Genomic DNA, 21,176 nt, shown 5'->3' with positions numbered 1-21,176 from the left:
TTCCACTCCAGGTGATTTATTACTCTCTTATTTGTTGATTTGCTTCACTTTGTCTTCCATGTTCATCGAGATTTCTTTCAATTCCTCCACATCATCACCCTTGAAAACCATTTCTGGTACAGGTAGATCTGTTACATCTTCTTCCGTAAAGATCGAAATAAAAAAACTCATTCAGTCTCTCCGCTATGGCCTTGTCCTCCCTGAGTACCCCTTTTGCTCCTTCAAGATCTAAGGGTCTTACAGATTACCTCACAACCCATGCATTTAATGTGGTGCCCATATGTTAACTGTCTGTGCTGTGTGGTGAAAAGCAGGATAGAGGCGGACACAGCTCCTGTATTTACTCCACAGGCTTTGCATGTGTTGCATGTTATTTGCTGTTAATGCATGGTAAGTGAAATAACCAACATGAATTTAGTGAAGAGAAATCTTGCCCCAGCAATCCAGTGCATTTTTACTAGCAAAAAAGGTGCCGGTCCTCAAATGCCAGGGCACCCTTCAGGGGTGGGGTGATCACTGAAGAATCCACCCTACAATAGCCAGGCCCCCTGCAACCAGTCACAGAATCTAAAACAAGGCAGAATTTGTGTGTAGATCCTGAGTTTTTTCATTAAAACTTGGGGACCATGGGTCAATTTTAGCAGACAATGGAAAAGGTGCCGATACTCAGTACCCCCAAAGTACCCCCTCAAAAAAAGCCCTGCAGCAATCTATTACATTTCTTTGACGGGGTGAACTAACATGTGGATAAAGGTGAGCCAGTTCATATTGTGCATCTGGATTTTCAGAAAGCGTTTGACAAAGTACCTCATGAAAGACTCCAGAGGAAATTGGAGAGTCATGGGATAGGAGGTAGTGTTCTATTGTGGATTAAAAACTGGTTAAAAGATAGAAAACAGAGAGTAGGGTTAAATGGTCAGTATTCTCAATGAAGAAGGGTAGAAAGTGGAGTTCCCTAGGGGTCTGTGCTGGGACCGCTGCTTTTTAACATATTTATAAATGACCTAGAGATGGGAGTAACTAGTGAGGTAATTCAATTTGCTGATGACACACAGTTATTCAAAGTTGTTAAATCGCGGGAGGATTGTGAAAAATTACAAGAGGACCTTACGAGACTGGGAGACTGGGCGTCTAAATAGCAGATGACATTTAATGTGAGGAAATGCAAAGTGATGCATGTGGGAAAGAGGAACCTGAATTATAGCTACGTCATGCAAGGTTCCACATTAGGAGTCACTGACCAAGAAAGGGATCTAGGTATCATCGTTGATGATACGTTGAAACCGTCTGCTCAGTGTTCTGCGGCAGCTAAGAAAGCAAATAGAATGTTAGGTATTATTAGGAAAGGAATGGAAAACAAAAATGAGGACGTTATAATGCCTTTGTATCGCTCCATGGTGCAACTGCACCTTGAATATTGTGTTCAATTCTGGTTGCAGCATCTCAAAAAAGATATAGTGGAATTAGAAAAGGTACAGAGAAGGGCAACGAAAATAATAAAGGGGATGGGATGACTTCCCTATGAGGAAAAACTAAAGTGGCTGGGGCTCTTCAGCTTGGAGAAAAGACAGCTGAGGGGAGATATGATAGAGGTCTATAAAATAATGAGTGGCGTGGAACTGGTAGACGTGAAGTGTCTGTTTACGCTTTCCAAAAATACTAGGACTAGGGGGCATGCGATGAAGCTACAATGTAGTAAATTTAAAACGAATTGGAGAAAATATTTCTTCACTCAACGTGTAATTCAAATCTGGAATTCATCGCCAGAGAATGCGATAAAGGCGGTTAGCTTAGCAGAGTTTAAAAAAGAAGGTTTGGACGGCTTCCTAAAGGAAAACCTCATAGACCATTATTAAATTGGACTTGGGGAAAATCCACTATTTCTGGGATAAGCAGCATAAAATGTATTGTACTATTTTGGGATCTTGCCAGGTACTTGTTGTCAGGATTGCAGGAGGTCAAAATAATTGCTGGAAATACTTATATTAATATGAAATCAGTTTGACAATATTAAACCACCTTCTGACCTCTGATAAACTCTCCCCCCCCCTCTCCTGCAGGAACCATTGAGGATGAAATGGACCAAATGGTGCTCAGAGAGGCCTGATAGCCCTTAGGTTTCTCAATTACTCCTGATTAACATACCTTTTGTTCAATCTGGGAGCAGGGCTTCAGAGCAACCAAAGCCAGACATAGAGGCTCCATCACTAGGAATTTCAAACAGGACAACCTGTGAAAGTTGTCACCTTTCCTGACTTCAGAAAGTATCTGGAGTTCTGTAAAGGAAATAACTGGGAAAGAGAGAAGTTTTTGATCTCTCTCTGCTCCTGATCCCTCTCAGTTCTTATTAGGTATAAAGCAGAGCTCACTAGGGCTCTCTATGTCTTTCTCTGTGCAGCAGAGCACAGAGCTCAGCTTGGGGTCTACTGCTCCCCCCCCCCTTTCTCTGTCCAGAGCACTGCTGTCTGTCCGGGGCATCTCTGCTCTCTCTCCCTGTTCTGGAGATGTCCTAAGATATTGTCGTTTTGGAACGATATAGTTTCACATGTCAGCTGTCTTTGGAAATGTCAGGGTAAACCTAGACCAGATTTGTTATTTGATAGGACCTCTGTTGTTTGCCCAACTCCCAGAGGTTTCCTGGGCTTCATAAAACGATCTATTCTACTGGGGAAGAAGTGCATATTGCAAACTTGGCTTGGGGTTGATCCCCCTACAGTGGCTTCAGCGGAGATCAGCTATGCTGCATCTAGCGGCTCTGGAACAAGTTCGTTCTCCTCCATGGACTCGGTTTCTGGTCATCGTTTTCAAGCTTGTTGGGAGCCCTTCTGGAATTCGCTTACACCATGGGCTTGCAGACAGTTACTGAACTAGTGATGAGGACTTGCTCTCCTCTGTTTTTGAAATTGACATTTGGAGCAGGGGGTGTGGGGGAGAGGGGATGGGCTAGTAAGGGGGTGGGATTATTGTTATTTGTAAGGGTTCTGCACTTTAGAAACACATTGTAATTGTTCTGATGTTTTCTAAAGAATGTTTCTAAAGAATGTTGTACAGTATATTTATTTCTATTAAAATGTGTTTTGCTGTAGGTTGCTAAGTGGTTTATTGATTCATTGATTATAAATCAATGTTTGTCTGCCCTCCCGTCAGCCTGTGCATAGGAACAATAGGTCTCCTTTATAAGGATGGAAATTCACCACATTTGGAGTTCAGCAAGAAAACAAATCTCTCAGATAATTCTAAAACCAGGAAACATCAGCTCACTATTTCCAAAGAACCCGATCTTTAAAAAGGTTCCTATTTCTTCCCCTTGGAATCAATTAGAAGTTGTACAATACTTCCAAAAGCTCCTTCGCTCTCCACTCTTCTAGCAGTTTGACCCAGAGCAACACAGGCAGATAGAGACATAGAAAATAAGCCAAACCTGATGAGGGATGGTGCAACCAAAAGGTGCTTTCAAAGCTACCCCTTAAATTTCCAAAGTACCCATACAGAACACCCCCATATCTCCACATACTGCTAACCATCACATGCCCAGCTCCAACACATTTACAACCAACAAAGTTCAGTATGTAAAAAGGTCAACATGGTTTCTCTAAACCCTTTTACTGTGTATTTTTGTCTGAAAGTTAACTACACCACTAGAACTGTGGTTAATCTCCACTAGGAGATCGATTCTCAAAGGGAGAAGCCAATGCTCGCAAGAAAAGTCTGAAAGTGCAATGGAACAGTGGTGTGGTGGACAAAGAAGATGCCCCCCCCCCCCCTCCATGCTGGCCTACCCCAATGTATTTATGTAGGGGAATATGGATTTCCATGAAAGCTCTGACTCCCTCGTAGTAGAAGAGGTGTACAGCAAGCGTTGCCATACTGGGACAGAATGAAAGTCCTTCAAGCCCAGTATCCTGTTTCCAATAGTGGCCAGTCCAGTTCACAAGTACCTGGCAAGATCCCCTCCAGGAAAAAGGAAGAGAAGAGGAACCGACCATGCAGCTTCCTCCTGCACTGGAAGGCTCCCTGTATTTGCGGCAGTCTACACTGGAGGCTTTCAGAGCTCCAGCTCGGTCAATTGAACTGTCCGCTTCAGCTTTTCCAGAGGTGTTTCTATCTGGCAGCAATGCAAGCAGGGTTTCTTTCATCCCCATTTGGAGGCCAGCTCCACCATAACACCGGACAGAAGAGCAGTTCAACAGAGTTGTTACTCTCTCTGGTTCTGTGTTTAGAAGGCCTCCCGGTGTCTACTTCCTCCCCCGGGGGAATCCGCGAACAGCACCCACTGCAGAGTCATCAACAGTGAGTACAGAGTTTGCTTTAAAAGAGGAAGGGGCTCCTTAGGACCTAGTGAGGACACTAATTAGGCCACCAACAGTCAGTTTGGACATGTTGTGGGAAGCCATGGACACTTTAAACTCTTCCCTAAGTAATGTGGCTAATAAATGTTTTGTTCACTTAAATTCATTATCTGAAATGTTGACTGTCTGGGCCCAGGCACTGGATCAACAATCTGCTAGAATGACGACTTTGGAACCTAAGATCTCTGAGCTGCAGGGTATCTGTGGAACTCTTGCAAAGGACAAGAATTTTACCTCAAGGAAAATGGAATATATGGAGAATCAACTGAAGAACAACACCTTAAGTTTCTTGAACGTTCCAAGGTCACCTTTGATTGTGCCTGTTGAAATGGTCATTAAATATTTTAAAGAAGTGCTTAAGTTATCAGTCGAGACATTACTACCTTTAGTGAGAGCTCAATACTTGGTCTTACCAAGTAATAAGGGTGGAACTGGTCTCCAAGATGTAAATCCGATGGATTTTTTGGAATCATCCTCACTAGATCTTATATCTCAAAGGACTACACTTCTAGTAACGCTTAGGATCTAGTGACAGAAATAGGATCCTAAAATTATATTTCCGTTATATGGATCAAGATTAAGATTTTTCCTGAACTTTTGAGGAATACCCAGAGCTGTTGCCAAGAATTCTTGGCCCTGCGCCCTCAGGCACAGGCTCTGAGGATGAGTTTTCTGCATTGCTTTTCATGTACTTGTATTTCCATTCAGAATAATTCTTATATCTTTAGTGACCTCAAGCAACTATTAGAGTTTGTGGTTTCTAAGGAAGAGTTGAATGTACAAAGTTGACTTTCCTGCAGCTGAACAGGGAGCATTGTTATAGCTGACAGAGGCTTTTCTTTTGACTTTGTCTTCTTTTTAATGTTAATTTTTCCTATGTAAGATAATCAATAGAAATCAAACAAAATAAAACCTGGAAAAGAAAATAAGATGATACCTTTTTTATTGGACATAACTTACTACATTTCTTGATTAGCTTTCGAAGGTTGCCCTTCTTCGTCAGATTGGAAAGGCGAAGAAGGGCAACCTTCGAAAGCTAATCAAGAAATGTATTAAGTTATGTCCAATAAAAAAGGTATCATCTTGTTTTCTTTTCCATGTTTTCTTTTGTTTGATTTCTATTGATTACCTTTAAAAGTGGACTAACACGGCTACCAAACCTCTCTACTCCTATGTAAGAAAATTTTCTATATCTTGGCCCACATTACCTGGAATTGTGGACATATGGGTATATACATTTCTTGTTTTGTTTTTTTTTTAAAGAAATTTGCTTATTTCTTCAGCTGCATTCATATCATGTGATTGTATAATTTGAAATATGTAAAAATAAAAATAAGAAAGAAAGAAAGAAAATGCCTGTGTGGAACCGAAAATGTGTGCAGCCCCCTCTCTCCTCCTCTTCCCAACCAAATATAGCCCCCCTCTCCCAGAACCACCTGCTGGTAGCAGCCTCCCTCCCAACCGTTCCCCCCCCCCTCCGGTGATAGCCCCCTCACAACCCACTCCCCAGCAGCAGCCCCCTTCTGGGCCTACTGTGTTGTTGGTGGCAAGTGGGGGGCAGCAGCCATCCCCACTTGCTCCTTGCACTTGGCCGGCTCCTGAGTCAAAATGGTTTCTGGGACTTCCAGCGACCTCCAGCTGGAAGACATGGTGGTCATTTTGAGACTGGAACTGACATGGACAGCAGTGATCCTCAGTTGCTCCTGTTTACACAGGTGAGAGGTAACTATGAGCCCAGTATTCAAAGGATTTATGCTCCTAACTTTGAGAGTCCCCATATTTCTAAATTCATATCCAGAGGCACATCCTTTCCATATCCTCACATCCCATACATCCACACCTCATACCCACATACCCAAACACTACAACCATGTACCCGGCTCCCACATACCCACCCATCTATTTTCCCATCATTATGACATACTTCCCACCACCTTCCCTTCTACAAACCTATGTTGGAAAGCGTTCTAGATATGATGTTTCCCTACTTGCTGGATGAAAAATATAGGGAAGTACAGACCTGAACAACTGACCATAGCACTACCATAATGGTCACAAGTGGCCAAGTCCAGATCTTCATAAGGACAATCCCACACTGACAATTCGTTTCCTCCACACTGGAACTCCTCCAGAAGGACACTCCCATTGCTTGGTCCAAAACCTACAGAAACGCCAGCTGCTCCACAGTCCAGCTGTCTGCACACAACACTGGCATCACTCATGTCCCATCCGGTGCCACATACTGTTAGCCAGGTGCCATCAATGTTAACCTCCACACGACCTTGACATTTATTCTGACCATCTGAGAGGCGTAGCTTTGGCTCAAATACTAAAGAGGCAAGAAAAGTATAAACATTATTAAATCATCTCAAATTCTGAGTAGAACACCTCTAGAATATGTACAGTTTACTAACATGTGAGACTGAGAACCAGGGTGGACCTGGGCCTTAGTAAGTGAGCAGAAGAACCCGGCCCCTGCTCCACAGGTGATTCACGTCTCTCCCGTTCACCTGTATGCCATATGATCTCTCAAACGACCTCCCCACCCACACCCGCCAGCATACCTTTTAAATAGTAGATCTTCACCTGTAGCAAGCACCGACTGATTCACACTGCTCACGCCAGCCCCACATCCTTCCCTCTGATGCAATTTCCTGTTTCCGCATAGATGCAAATATGTCAGAAGGAAGGCTATGGGGCCGGCATGAGCAGTGTGTGTCAGCCGTTGCTCGCTGCCAGTGAAGATCTGCTATTTAAAAGGTACACAGGAGGGAGAATTATTGGGAGTTTTTGGCTGGGTTTGGGGGATCCTCACCAGCCACACCATAGGTGTGCTGCTACTGGGTGGGACTGAGTCCAAAATGGGTGGGTCTGGGTCCAGCCGGGCCCACCTTTGGCTATGCCACTGCTGAGAACTCTTAACAATTTATGTTAATCCTACTGAAGGACTGGACTCACCAGTTATAAATGCTTTTGAGTTTCTCACCCAGTTAAATAGGCCTCAGGGCTGAGCCCTAAACACACACTGCTTCTATCAGTAAATCCACACAATTTCACCATCATGGGGCTTCTGACTTCTATAAGGGTAGACAGAACCACTGCAGTCATCCCAGGAAGGAGGAAGCTGTAATCAAATGGTCTACACCGCCTCTTGGTATAGTCCTGGGCTAGTGAGTGAGGGTCCTGAACGGATCCTAGACATAACTGGTACCTGAGAGACCTGATGAAAGTAGCATGGAGATATGCTAGATGCTGCAATTCTACTCTGTCATCTGCCACGTTCTTTGTTGATTTAATCTTGAATTGACGAGTGTGACTGTTGGGCAGATTGGATGGACCATTCAGGTCTTTATCTGCTGTCACTCACTATGTTACTATCTCCATTCCTTCTCAGTTGGGCTGTCATTGTACCTTGTCATTCCCACCTCTAAAGGAATGTGATCCTTTGGAGTGGGAAGAAAAAACAACAGGCTAGCTGATAGCCATTGTTACAAGAGTAGGAACCAGCTTCCCACTCTCCTCTGACCTGCTCAAGAAAAAACTTCATTTTAGCACACACTAACACTGAGAAGTTAGCTTTATAAACTGTCTTAGTAACATAGTAAATGACTGAAGATAAAGACCTGAATGGTCCATCCAGTCTACCCCAGGGGCGTATCTGAGGTTCGACGGTAGGGGGGGGCAGGGGCTAGCGTGAGGGGGCACATTATACCCCCCCGCCGTCAACCCTCCCCCCCTACCACCATTAACCCTCCCCCGCCTACCGCCAACCCTTTCCCCGCCTACCGCCGTCACCTACCCCCGAGGTCCGCTCCTGCCGGTTTTTTAAAATATTACTTCAGCTGGCGGGGGATCCCCGCCAGCCCAGTACAACGTGCTGCGACGTCAAACTGGAAGGATGCATCATGCAGCTTTAACAACACGAGGATGAAGACGTTAAAGAAGACCTCGGCTGGGATGGCGGGGGCCCAGGCCCCTGTGGCCCCACGCAGATACGCCCCTGGTCTACCCAACAAGATAAACTCATTTTACATGGTATGTGATACTTTATATGTATGCCCGAGTTTGATTTGTCCTTGCCTTTCTCAGGACACAGACCGTAAAAGTCTGCCCAGCACTGTTCCTGTACTAAAAGTTCTGAAGCTAATGCCCCTTAAAATTTACACTCCAGCCCATCCTTATCTATTCAGCCACGATCAGGGCACAGACCATAGAAGTCCGCCCAGAACTGGTTTTACTCTCCAATTACCGGTGTTTCCACCCAATCTCTGCTAAGATTCCATAGATCCATTCCTTCTAAACAGGATTCCTTTGTGTTTATCTTTGAATTCCATTACCATTTTCGTCTCCACCACCTCCCACAGTGATTTATTTAGATAAATAAAGTTCATCAAAGTTAGGAAATGGAATTTTAGGCTTATCAATGCAAACAATCCCCCCCCCCCCCCCCCCAGTGACGATATTGAAAGGGAAATATCCAGATATGATTCCAACAGCCAAGTTATTGGACTATCTCCCTCAATTGCAGTTATGATTCTAAGCTCTCACGTTTATGCAAATGCATTATCCTCTGGATGTGGGTGTGCTTCTGAGATGCCCTAGTGAGTAGCTAATGAGCCGTTAACCGTCAATAGTTGGGTGTTAACTACCAATTACTGATCTTTATTGGCACCATTAGAATTTGCTCGCGCATCTGGCTGTGCTATTCTATAACGCTGGGCACATAAATCCCATAGGCCAGAAGCCAAAAAGGCTTGTGGCCATGGGCAGGTCAAGGGGGCTTCAAAACGTTGCACGCAATGCAATATTGGTAACCGAGCTGAAATTTACACAAGGTTTCAGTGCCCAGTCTGGCACCCAGAGTTGGGTGTGCAAATTGGTACTCCAAGCTATTCTATCCTTTTCCAATGCCAGAATTCCCCCATGGAAAAAAAAATTCTAGATATCCAGTAAACAGAGAAAAATGTCTTTACATTTTTACACGTTTTCACTTTAAACTTATCAGCTCACATCTCATTTTTTCCCATGAAGCTCAGTGATGTTGATCGCCAACCATTTCAAAGTTTTAGCAATCTATCAAACATCAACCTCTTCACTGGTTCATCTATAAATATCAATTTCTCTTATTTTCATTCAATTTTAAATTTTTATGAACTTATCTTGTAATCAATCTTTAATCTTGCCGGACCAGGGGTTCACTGCCCGACATGCACGTTTCGCCCTAAAACGGGCTGTCTCAAGGACATCCCCCAATAGTCTTTTTTATTTATTTATTTATTTATTTATTTATTTATTTATTTATTAATTTCAATATATTTTACAAGAATAAACTTGTTTATGAAATACAGCCTAAAAAATTGTGTAAATAATTAAACAAAGGGGAAAATTGAATAATAAGCTTCCTCAGACCACAATAGAAGGATTGGAGGAACAAAAGAATAGAGAAGTCTATAAAGTACAAATAAATATTCAAGAAAATATTCGCTGCATACTCCCAATTGTATTTACTTATTTAGGTGTTATTTAAGTTGCTTTAAATCCAAAAAAGATTTTAACTGGTCTGGTGAATAGAAAACATACTTATTTAAACCCAACTTAACATTGCATTTACAGGGATAGGCAAGAAAAAAAGAACCCCCTATCTCCAATGTCCTTTCTTTCATTGCCAAAAAAAGTTTCCTTTTTTGCTGGGTTTGCTTTGTGACGTCCGGGTATATCCATATCCTTTCTCCTCCAAAAAGGGTAGTAGAATTTTTAAAGTAATTTCTCATTATCGCATTCAAATCTTGCTCAAACACTAGAGAAACTATGAGAGTCACTCTATCTGTGCAATTTTCTAAGGATTGTTCTAATAGAGCAGATATATCCAAGTTGTTTGTTTGTAGCAAATTCAGTTTTTCCCCAGTCTTCTCCGTGGAATTCCCAATGTAGTAAATTTTATTTAATGGTGGCAAATTTTCAAGAGGAAATTTTAAGATCTCATTTAGGTATCTTTTAAAAAGGTCAAAAGGGGAACTTCCTGGGAGTCTTGGGAAATTAAGCAATCTTAGATTCAATCTTCGATTATAGTTCTCAATTTGTTCTATTCTACGACGAATATCTCCACTATCTTTTACTGCTGCATTCTTAAATTCTTGTAAAAAGTCTACATCCTTTTGAATTTTCATTATCTTTGTTGAGGTTTCTATTTTAACTTGCTCTATCGAAGATTTCAACTCCTCAATTTTTCCATTCATAACATGAACTTCCCCAGACGTTTTTAACAAAGTTTCATTCATTCCACTCAGCATAGTCAAATCAAGTTTAAATTTACCTCCGGTTTTTCTCCCGAGATATTCTTCTCAGGGCTCGGCGGCGAATATTGCAGCTCAGGTCCCTCAACTGGCGATTCTCCCACCACACTTCCGGTGGTGTACGGGGTCGCCCCAAGGGCTGCTAATGCCGCCGGACACGGAGGGAGCAACTGCGATGGTGGAGAAAGGGAGGTTTCGTCAACAGGTGGTAAGACCGCTTCTCCGGTACATTCCACTACGGTGTTACCTTCCCTTGAAAGTTGGGAGAATGATGACAAAAATCGATCCAAGCTTATTTGGGTTGGTGTTGAGGTAGCAGAGGGTAAGGGATCCCTCTTCACCACCCCTTTTCTCTTAGTATGCGGCATTTTTAAAAGGAAAAAATCACTTTGCCCAAGTAAGTTGAAACGCTGCTGAAACAGCTCTATGCAGCGGCAGCCATCTTGTTCCTCTCAATAGTCTTTTTAGCGTCAGCTTAGCAAAAGTAATTTATCAGCCAAGATAAATTCCTCCATGTGCATAAATGAACAGTAGCAATTTACACACAGAAATACTAAAACGATGCCTACACGCTATATTGCAAAATCCCTCTTAACATACATAGAGCGTATTTTCAAGGGGCGGAGCATGGGTAGGTCATGGAGAGGCTCCCCGTCACGTGCATAACCTACAGAATACTGTGAGTTATTTCAGTCCACGTTGCACTTAAACCGGTGTAAGTACAAACCCCTCAATGTTAGGTGCGTATACACCAGGTCATGCTAGGACTCCAAGCGAGAATCTTGACATTTGGGTTCCTTTAAAGAATAGGCTCCTCCCATACCCCTTCGAGGGCCTAAATGGAGGCATCCAGTGATCGAATTGCCCTCAGAGCACCACTGTATATGTTTAATGTTTATCGCCTAAGCTGTACGAGCAGGTCAAAGCAGGGAACAAAAGTAATAAAATTATAGTATCAGAAAGGAACGCCAAACGAAAAGAGGACAGAAACAATGACTCAGAGCAAACATAGCCACAAATGCAAGAAAAACAAGACACAGTCTATTGTGTAAATTCTAGGCAGACCACTGCGCACTCAATCCGGGGACCTCCAACCAAAAGCCGGAGAATGACATCTCAGCACAAATATGTACAAGGAGGTCATTCCATAGTTCGGACCAAGGAAAGATAAAGCCAAGTGCCTTGTAGGTTCAAGATGTGCCTGATGAGAGCTGGGGAGCACTGAGATCTCAAATATCTTACAGACTATCCGGATAATGTCGGGGGGGGGGGGGGGGGTCAGGTAACCAGACTGCACTAACTCTATCCAAGCAGCTGACCGGAAAGGAACTGAATGATGCCACTGTATGGAGAGCGGAGGCACCAACCAGTGTCAGCTGACATCAGTCATTTCATGTCTGGATTTATAACATTTAAACAAAACGCTGAGCACAGCACATGAATATTAGGGATATGGACAGGTACGAAAAAATCAGCTCCGTTTTATTTTTTCATACAAAGAGGTGGGAAAATGTGGGATACAAATGCAATAAATAAATAAATAATATTTGGGTTTTGTTTCTGTTAGTTTTACTCAATTATTTTTACTTATTTATTTACAGTCCATTACATCTAAAAATCTAGCTGGATTGCAATAAAAATCTATATAGAACAATCCCCCAATATTCAGTCCTCAATGGTCAACGATTTTCATACCTGGATATTTAGCAGTAGTATCGGAATGCTAGCTGGCACTGAATATCCAACTACAGGATAACCGGCGCTACTTATCCGGTGACCAGGGATATTTAAAGCGGTACCTGGATAAGTAACTATGATATCTGCACAGTCTTTTTACTGTCATAACTTTACCTGGGCAGTGACCTGATCAGTGGACAGAATGCTGCCAAAACTGGGTAACTCCCAGCTTCACCCAAGCTCCGCCAGTGAACCACCCCAGCACTACCAGATAGCATGGGGTGGGGGGGGGGGAGTCTGAGTGAATATTATCTGTCTAATGCTGCAGGACATCTGGATCAATGGGACTTGAACAGGTAGGAGCCATTTCTACCCACATCAGCCCCACTGAATTTTGACCCCTACAATAATGTCATGAATAAAACATAATTTATTTCCATAGGGATTTTCTGAGTGTGCACTAAATTGATTTCGCTTGCATTAATCAACGAATTAATGGATTCTATAAACGGCACCCAACTTTACTACTACTACTACTATTTAGCATTTCTATAGCGCTACAAGGCATACGCAGCGCTGCACAAACATAGAAGAAAGACAGTCCCTGCTCAAAGAGCTTACAATCTAATAGACAAAAAATAAATAAAGTAAGCAAATCAAATCAATTAATGTGAACGGGAAGGAAGAGAGGAGGGTAGGTGGAGGCGAGTGGTTACAAGTGGTTACGAGTCAAAAGCAATGTTAAAGAGGTGGGCTTTCAGTCTAGATTTAAAGGTGGCCAAGGATGGGGCAAGACGTAGGGGCTCAGGAAGTTTATTCCAGGCGTAGGGTGCAGCGAGACAGAAGGCGCGAAGTCTGGAGTTGGCAGTAGTGGAGAAGGGAACAGATAAGAAGGATTTATCCATGGAGCGGAGTGCACGGGAAGGGGTGTAGGGAAGGACAAGTGTGGAGAGATACTGGGGAGCAGCAGAGTGAATACATTTATAGGTTAGTAGAAGAAGTTTGAACAGGATGCGAAAACGGATAGGGAGCCAGTGAAGGGTCTTGAGGAGAGGGGTAGTATGAGTAAAGCGACCCTGGCAGAAGATGAGACGGGCAGCAGAGTTTTGAACCGACTGGAGAGGGGAGAGGTGACTAAGTGGGAGGCCAGCAAGAAGCAGATTGCAGTAGTCTAAACGAGAGGTGACAAGGGTGTGGATGAGGGTTTTGGTAGAGTGCTCGGAAAGAAAGGGGCGGATTTTACGGATGTTGTAAAGAAAGAAACGACAGGTCTTGGCGGTCTGCTGGATATGAGCAGAGAAGGAGAGAGAAGAGTCAAAGATGACCCCAAGGTTTCGAGCTGAGGAGACAGGGAGAATGAGAGAGCCATCAACAGAAATAGAAAACGGGGGGAGCGTGGTGAAACATGTTCTAATGGATGCAAAGTGCCAAAATATGACTGAAATGGCAGATCAGCACACAAATGCACTTACACACCCAGTTACAAAATAGTGTCTTACGTATTTTCAGGCGTATCTGCAAAGAAGGCGTGGCCATGGGAGGGGCATGATTGAGTCACGGCAGTTCCAGTAAATTGTGCGCAGTGTTATAGAATATCACAGACTTGCAGCCAACTTGCATGCAAGGATATACACCAGGGGAGGAGAGGAAGATGGAAGAACACTTGTGACCCGGGTTTCTGAGCTGGGGTGAGGATTGATTTCTGGCCCCGGGGAAGGCTGAGCAACGAGACCCGAGTTACATCTGTCAGCACATATGAGTCTAGATTCTAAAATACCCACATACATGTGTATATGCTGCCACGTACATGTGTCTGTGGCTGTGTTTCCTCTGTTGATGCTATTCATGTTCATGTAACAGGCTGTGTGTTGTCAGGTCCTGTTCTACAAAACTACCTGTACACATCCTGACCTGAACGTCTCAATTCCGGTTTGTTATGTTCTGTCTAAAATCTTTCATATGTGAAAACTGGAACTTACCATCAGGTCTCAGAATTGTGAATTCAGAAATGGACACTGTGGGAAAGGAGAAAAAATTCATCATTAGCTTGATTTGGATACACAACAACGGATTGTGTTCTTGGATATCTCTAAATACAAAATATAAAACAGGAAAAAATGAGATCAGACTCAAGTAATAAATTCCATTTGGTTACACAGGTTCTGTCTGCCATAGAGGCCAGATATTTAGTTTGGAGTAAGAAAGGAGATGAGGGCAGCTACATTAGGAAAAGGAGCAGCACAGGGATTAAGACTCCAGTCATCCCAGTAAGGACAAAGGTGTTACCCAGGTATGTCATCCAGGAAGGAGGACACTAATCTGAAGGAAAATTGAAAACATCTTAAATCTGTCATTTAAATGGTTATCTTCTTGTGTATCCTGAAGTTTGCAGAAGTCCTTGGACCTGAACTGTGTTTACCGAGTTAATAAATCAATCTATGCATTATCCCGTCTTATCTTTCTGTGATTTCCTTAGGATTGCTGCAAGACACATCCATTGCTTCCCTCAGAATAAAGATGATTTCCTGAAACAAGTGGAAAAAGCATGCAGAGCATGACTTATAGAATTCTTTTCAACCCATCTGTGTGTGCATGAGTCTGTGAACTCAGTGGGTTTGTATCTGCATTTACGTCTGTGTCTCTAACATGAAGGAGTCGTCTGAATGGAGCAGAACCCAAACATCATGAAACAAACCAGAAGATATTAACAGATTTCAAGTGACAGATTTTATAGTTAACCACACAGTGCCACTGACCTATGGCATCAGGTATTTTGTCATATTTCTCCACCACTAGAAGGTTGTATACATTCTGTAGCGATCAATAGTAAACTACAAGATTCAATCACTAGGCGCCACCATGTACAGAAAACGTTAGGAAAGGTATATGGCTTTGCCAGTAGGGTTGACATTTCAATTTGCAACACTGGAATGAAAACATAAATTTGAATCACTAGGAATGATGCCAGCAGTGATTGGAGTGTGACATCAATGGGGTGCACGGAAGGAAAAGAATGTCCGATAGAATATATTTCATGGAATTATGTCTGTGACTGTATTTTGTGTGTATTTGTGTCTGATGTGTTGTATGTTTGCAAATCTTCTCTGTTTTATAAGTGAGTGACTGTTTTGTTTATATGTGCTTTTGTGTATGTGATCTGTTTTGCTGTTAGGTGTGTGTGTGTGTGTGTGTATGTCTGAATGAACACATTTGCAGGGCTGTGTGACTGTGCATGCGTGTGTTTGTACAGATTTGTTTGTGTGTGTGGATGGGGGTGAAAATATACTCAAGAGCCTCAGAAATAGAAGAACAAGAAGCCAAGAAGAATGAACCAATGATTGACTAACCAAATGAAGTTTATTAAAAGCAACCTTAGGTTAAAAAAAGTGCTTGTGTAGTCCTGAGCACCAGATCCTATGTTAATGAAAACCCAACATGTTTTGGCAAGTAATCAGGGGTCTTTACACGGTTCCACACAGACATATAATAAATAAACTGAGAACCCTCGGAATGGGCCATAAAGTGTTGGACTGGGTCGGGAACTGGTTGAGTGGAAGGTGACAGAGAATAGTGGTAAATGGAGCTCATTCTGAGGAAAAGGATGGTATCAGTGATGTGTCACAAGGTTCTGTTCTTGGGCCGGTTCTTTTTAACCTTTTTATAAGGATATTGCTGAAGGGCTGTCTAGTAAGGTCTGCCTGTTTGCGAATGATACCAAATTCTGCAATAGGGTAGACACCCCTGATGGTGTGGGTAACATGAGGAAGGACCTAGTGAAGCTTGAAGAATGGCCAGAATTTAGCAGCTAAAATGTAATGCAAAAAATGCAGGGTCATGCATTTGGGAAGTAAAAACCTGAGGGAACAGTACAGTTTAGAGGGTGAAGAATTTTTGTGCACAAAAGAGAAGCGTGACTTGGGTGTGATCGTATGTGATGATGTTAAGGTGGCCAAACAGACACAAAAGGCGACGGCAAAAGCCTGAAGGATGTTTGCATGCTTAAGGAGAAAAATGGCCAGGAGGTGATAATGCCCCTGTACAAGACTCTGGTGAGACCTCATTTAGAATATTGTGTATAAATCTGGAGACCATACCCTCAAAAAAGATATAAACAGGATGGAGTTGGTCCAGAACGTGGCTACTAAAATGGTCAGTGGTCTTTGTCATAAAATGTATAGGGACAGACTTTAAAGATCTCAATATGTATACTTTGGAAGACAGGCGGGAGAGGGGAGATATGATAGAGACATTTAAATAGCTATGTGGCATCAATGCACAGGAAGCGAGTCATTTAAGTATTGTCATACTGGTACAGACCATAGGTCCATCAAGCCCAATATCCTGTTTCTAACAGTGGCCAATCCGGGTCACAAGTACCTGGCAAGATCCCAAAACAGTACAATACATTTCATGCTGCTTATCCTAGAAATAAGTAGTGGATTTTCCCCAAGTCCATTTTAATAATGGTCTATGGACATTTCCTTTAATCCCTGTTAAGCTAATTGCTTTTACTACATTTTCTGGCAATGAATTCCAGAGTTTAAATACACGTTGACTGAAAAAATATTTTCTCCAATTCATTTTAATTTTACTACTTTGTAGCTTCATTCTCCCTCCGCACCTTTAGTGTTCACTCTGGTGGATCCTCTTCTACCTCTATCCCTCTGCCTGTCGGCGTACCTCAGGGTTCTGTTCTTGGTCCCCTCCTCTTTTCTATCTACACTTCTTCCCTTGATTCATTAATCTCATCCCATGGCTTTTCCTACCACCTCTATGCTGATGACTCCCAAATCTACCTTTCTACCCCTGATATCTCACCTTACATCCAAACCAAAGTTTCAGCATGCTTGTCTGACATTGCTGCCTGTATGTCTCAACGCCACCTGAAATTAAATATGACCAAAACCGAGCTTCTCATTTTCCCCCCCAAACCCACCTCCCCGCTCCCCCCGTTTTCTATTTCTGTTGATGGCTCTCTCATTCTCCCTGTCTCCTCAGCTCGAAACCTTGGGGTCATCTTTGACTCTTTTCTCTCCTTCTCTGCTCATATCCAGCAGACCGCCAAGACCTGTCGTTTCTTTCTTTACAACATCCGTAAAATCCGCCCCTTTCTTTCCGAGCACTCTACCAAAACCCTCATCCACACCCTTGTCACCTCTCGTTTAGACTACTGCAATTTGCTTCTTGCTGGCCTCCCACTTAGTCACCTCTCCCCTCTCCAGTCGGTTCAAAACTCTGCTGCCCGTCTCATCTTCCGCCAGGGTCGCTTTACTCATACTACCCCTCTCCTCAAGACCCTTCACTGGCTCCCTATCCGTTTTCGCATCCTGTTCAAACTTCTTCTACTAACCTATAAATGTATTCACTCTGCTGCTCCCCAGTATCTCTCCACACTCGTCCTTCCCTACACCCCTTCCCGTGCACTCCGCTCCATGGATAAATCCTTCTTATCTATTCCCTTCTCCACTACTGCCAACTCCAGACTTCGCGCCTTCTGTCTTGCTGCACCCTACGCCTGGAATAAACTTCCTGAGCCCCTACGTCTTGCCCCATCCTTGGCCACCTTTAAATCTAGACTGAAAGCCCACCTCTTTAACATTGCTTTTGACTCGTAACCACTCGCCTCCACCTACCCTCCTCTCTTCCTTCCCGATCACATTAATTGATTTGATTTGCTTACTTTATTTATTTTTTGTCTATTAGATTGTAAGCTCTTTGAGCAGGGACTGTCTTTCTTCTATGTTTGTGCAGCGCTGCGTATGCTAAATAGTAGTAGTAGTAGTTCATTGCGTGCCCCTTAGTCCTAGTATTTTTGACAAGAGTAAACAAGCGATTCACGTCTACTTGTTCCACTCCGCTCATTATTTTATAGACCTCTATCATATCTCCCCTCAGCTGTATTTCTTGTAAGCTGAAGAGCCCTAGCCTTTCTTCATAGGGAAGTTGTCCCATCCCCGTTATCATTTTTGTCACCCTTCTCTGTACCTTTTCTAATTCCACTATTTCGTTTTTGAGATGCGGTTACCAGAATTGAACACAATATTCATTGCATCATAATGTCCTCATTTTTGTTTTCCATTCCTTTCCTAATAATACCTAACCTTCTATTTGCTTTCTTAGCCACCGCTGCACACTGTGTAGAAGGTTTCAAAATATCATCTGTAGGGGTATTTCCCTGTGATCTCACCTGAGCTGGTCTTGGTTCATACAAGCCTAATTCATCATAATACAGCAAGATGGAGTCTATGACCTCTGACCAGAAACTTTACTGTGTCAGCAAGATCCAGCTTTTCAGCTTGTGGAAAATCACTGGCAGGCTTACTAAAGACAAGATAGTCTCAATACAAATATAGCAGAGTTTTTTTGTCCATGAGGGAAAAGTCTCAACAACTACGGCTATATTTTACACACTTACGTGTTCATTTTATAGTCCGTAGAAAAAGTCATCACTGACTCCAAAACCCTCAGTTTTCCTGCTTGTTTTAAATTTTTTATTTACTTTATTTACTTTATCAAAAAAATATATAATATGTAAAAATATAGAATCACTTATCTTGCCAAATGTTCATATGAAAAGGCGCTTAATCCAATTAAATCATGAGAAATGCAATGGTTCCTACGGTCCCGTTTCGAATCTCTTCGTCAGGGAACCTTCTTGCACCTAAAACATTGCGCCAAAATGGCTTTGTTATTCTGCGGAAGATCGTGTCTTCTATACAGAAATTTTTACATATTATATATTTTTTTGATAAAGTAAATAAAGTAAATAAAAAATTTAAAACAAGCAGGAAAACTGAGGGTTTTTGAGTCAGTGATGACTTTTTCTACGGACTATAAAATGAACACGTAAGTGTGTAAAATATAGCCGTAGTTGTTGAGACTTTTCCCTCATGGACAAAAAAACTCTGCTATATTTGTATTGAGACTATCTAGTATTAATAGCAGAGTATCTGTGGTAATTTTGTATATTTTTACTAAAGACAAGAACATTCTGTGTTCCAACCACCCCCTTCTATCACCCTGAGAAACTGAGAAGGGAGTCAGACCCATGGCACCAGAAGTTACCATTTCCAAGGTCACAAACAAAGAGCTCTTCTTGCTCTTGGAATGAGCTGGCTAAGATCTGGATTGGTCCCGGCTGGCACATGACCAAGGGAGACTGGGAAAGCAGGAACGGAGGAAGTTAGTCAGGCGGAGACCATGGGAAGAGGGGTAACTGGCAAGAAGACCTGAGAAACCCAGCAAGGCTCACGGAGAGCCATAGACTGTGTTTGGTACTAACCTTGTGATCTGCATAACTGGTGCAAATACCATGTGGCAGATATATTGGCTCTGAGAAGCAACATGGAGGGACGGACACCTGCTTTCTGCAGAGAGACCTACACTACATCTAAGACACAGACCCGCTGAGAAAACAGCTCGCGTCTGATAAGGGATCTGCTCCTGCCTCATCAGAAGTCTGCATAAGGACAGCGGTGAGATCACTGTGATTTACTTCCTAGTCTGGGATTAGTGAGTGGTATTTAACTAAGAAAGATTGGTTCATGTCAGCTCGTGGTCAGGGAATATGCTGCTAACTTGTATTTTTCATAAGAGGTAGTATCAGTTCTTTTACAGATCAGGTTGTGTAATTTACCTAGTATTCTAATAAGAATAATTTTGTATAGTCTAGTGACAATATATTTTATAGTTATCTTATCAGCAGGAGATCTATTTTTGTATTGCTAAGCTTATTGCAGAGTGTTTCTATATATTTTCTTACCTAATAAATCTAATATATATCAGCTGTGGCTTGGTTTCACTTTTCTAACGGAACTCCTGGCTAGGTGCCAGAAGCAAGGTTCTTGTATATTATTCCCTAGACTGAGCTAGGAAGTTGCTTAGGCAAATTTCCTAATCTTAGGACCTTGGCATAATTTATCGGTGGGTAGCTATTCCTATAGTATTATTTATTTACACCTACACATCAGTGATGATGCCTAGATCCTTTCCTGGTTGCTGACCCCTAATGTGGAACCTTGCATCACGTAGCAATAGATCAGGTTCCTCTTTCCCACATGCATTACTTTGCACTTGCTCACATTAAACGTCATCTGCCATTTAGACGCCCAGTCTCCCAGTCTCATAAGGTCCTCTTGTAATTTTTCACAATCCTCCCGCAATTTAACGATTTTGAATAACTTTGTGTCATCAGCAAATTTAATTACCTCACTGGTTACTCCCATCTCTAGATCATTTATAAATATGTTAAAAAGCAGTAGTCCCAGCACAGACTCTTGGGGAGCCCCACTAACTACCCTTCTCCATTGAGAATACTAACCATTTAACCCTACTCTCTGTTTTCTATCCTTTAACCAGTTTTTATTCCACAATAGGACACTACCTCCTATCCCATGACTCTCCAATTTCCTCTGGAGTCTTCATGAGGTACTTTGTCAAATGCGACGAAAATGATAAAAGGGATGGGATGACGTCTCTATGAGGAAAGGCTAAAGCGGCTAGGGCTCTTCAGCTTGGAGAAAAGGCAGCTGAGGGGAGATATGATATAGGTCTATAAAATAATGAGTGGACTTGAACGGGTAGGTGTGAAGTGTCTGTTTACGCTTTCCAAAAATACTAGGACTAGGGGGCATGTAGTAAATTTAAAATGAATCAGAGAAAATTTTTCACTCAACGTGTAATTAAACTCGAATTCGTTGCCAGAGAATGTGGTAAAGGCAGTTAGCTTAGCGAAGCTTAAAAAAGGTTTGGACGGCTTCCTAAAGGAAAAGTCCATAGACCATTATTAAATGGACTTTGGCAAAATTCACTATTTCTGGGATAAGCAGTATAAAATGTTTTGTACTTTTTTGGGATC

General features: G+C 42.5%; 1 protein-coding gene across 1 annotated transcript in view; it reads right to left on the bottom strand.

Moving 5' to 3' along the window:
• LOC115471031 (deleted in malignant brain tumors 1 protein-like) overlaps nucleotides 1–21,176 on the bottom strand; it is a 141,275-nt gene that overhangs the window by 43,312 nt on the left and 76,787 nt on the right. The window contains exons 16-17 of the mRNA XM_030204700.1: nucleotides 14,299–14,334; nucleotides 6,383–6,678 (exon numbers count right to left, since the gene is read on the bottom strand). Coding sequence (XP_030060560.1) covers nucleotides 6,383–6,678; nucleotides 14,299–14,334 — 332 coding nt within the window. The remainder of the gene's footprint in view (nucleotides 1–6,382; nucleotides 6,679–14,298; nucleotides 14,335–21,176) is intronic.

This window comes from Microcaecilia unicolor, chromosome 5 (genome assembly GCF_901765095.1).
Source record: "Microcaecilia unicolor chromosome 5, aMicUni1.1, whole genome shotgun sequence".
In the NCBI taxonomy this organism is placed as follows: domain Eukaryota; kingdom Metazoa; phylum Chordata; class Amphibia; order Gymnophiona; family Siphonopidae; genus Microcaecilia; species Microcaecilia unicolor.
Note: the sequence above shows the minus strand (reverse complement) of the source record. Positions and strands in the feature narration are given on the sequence as shown.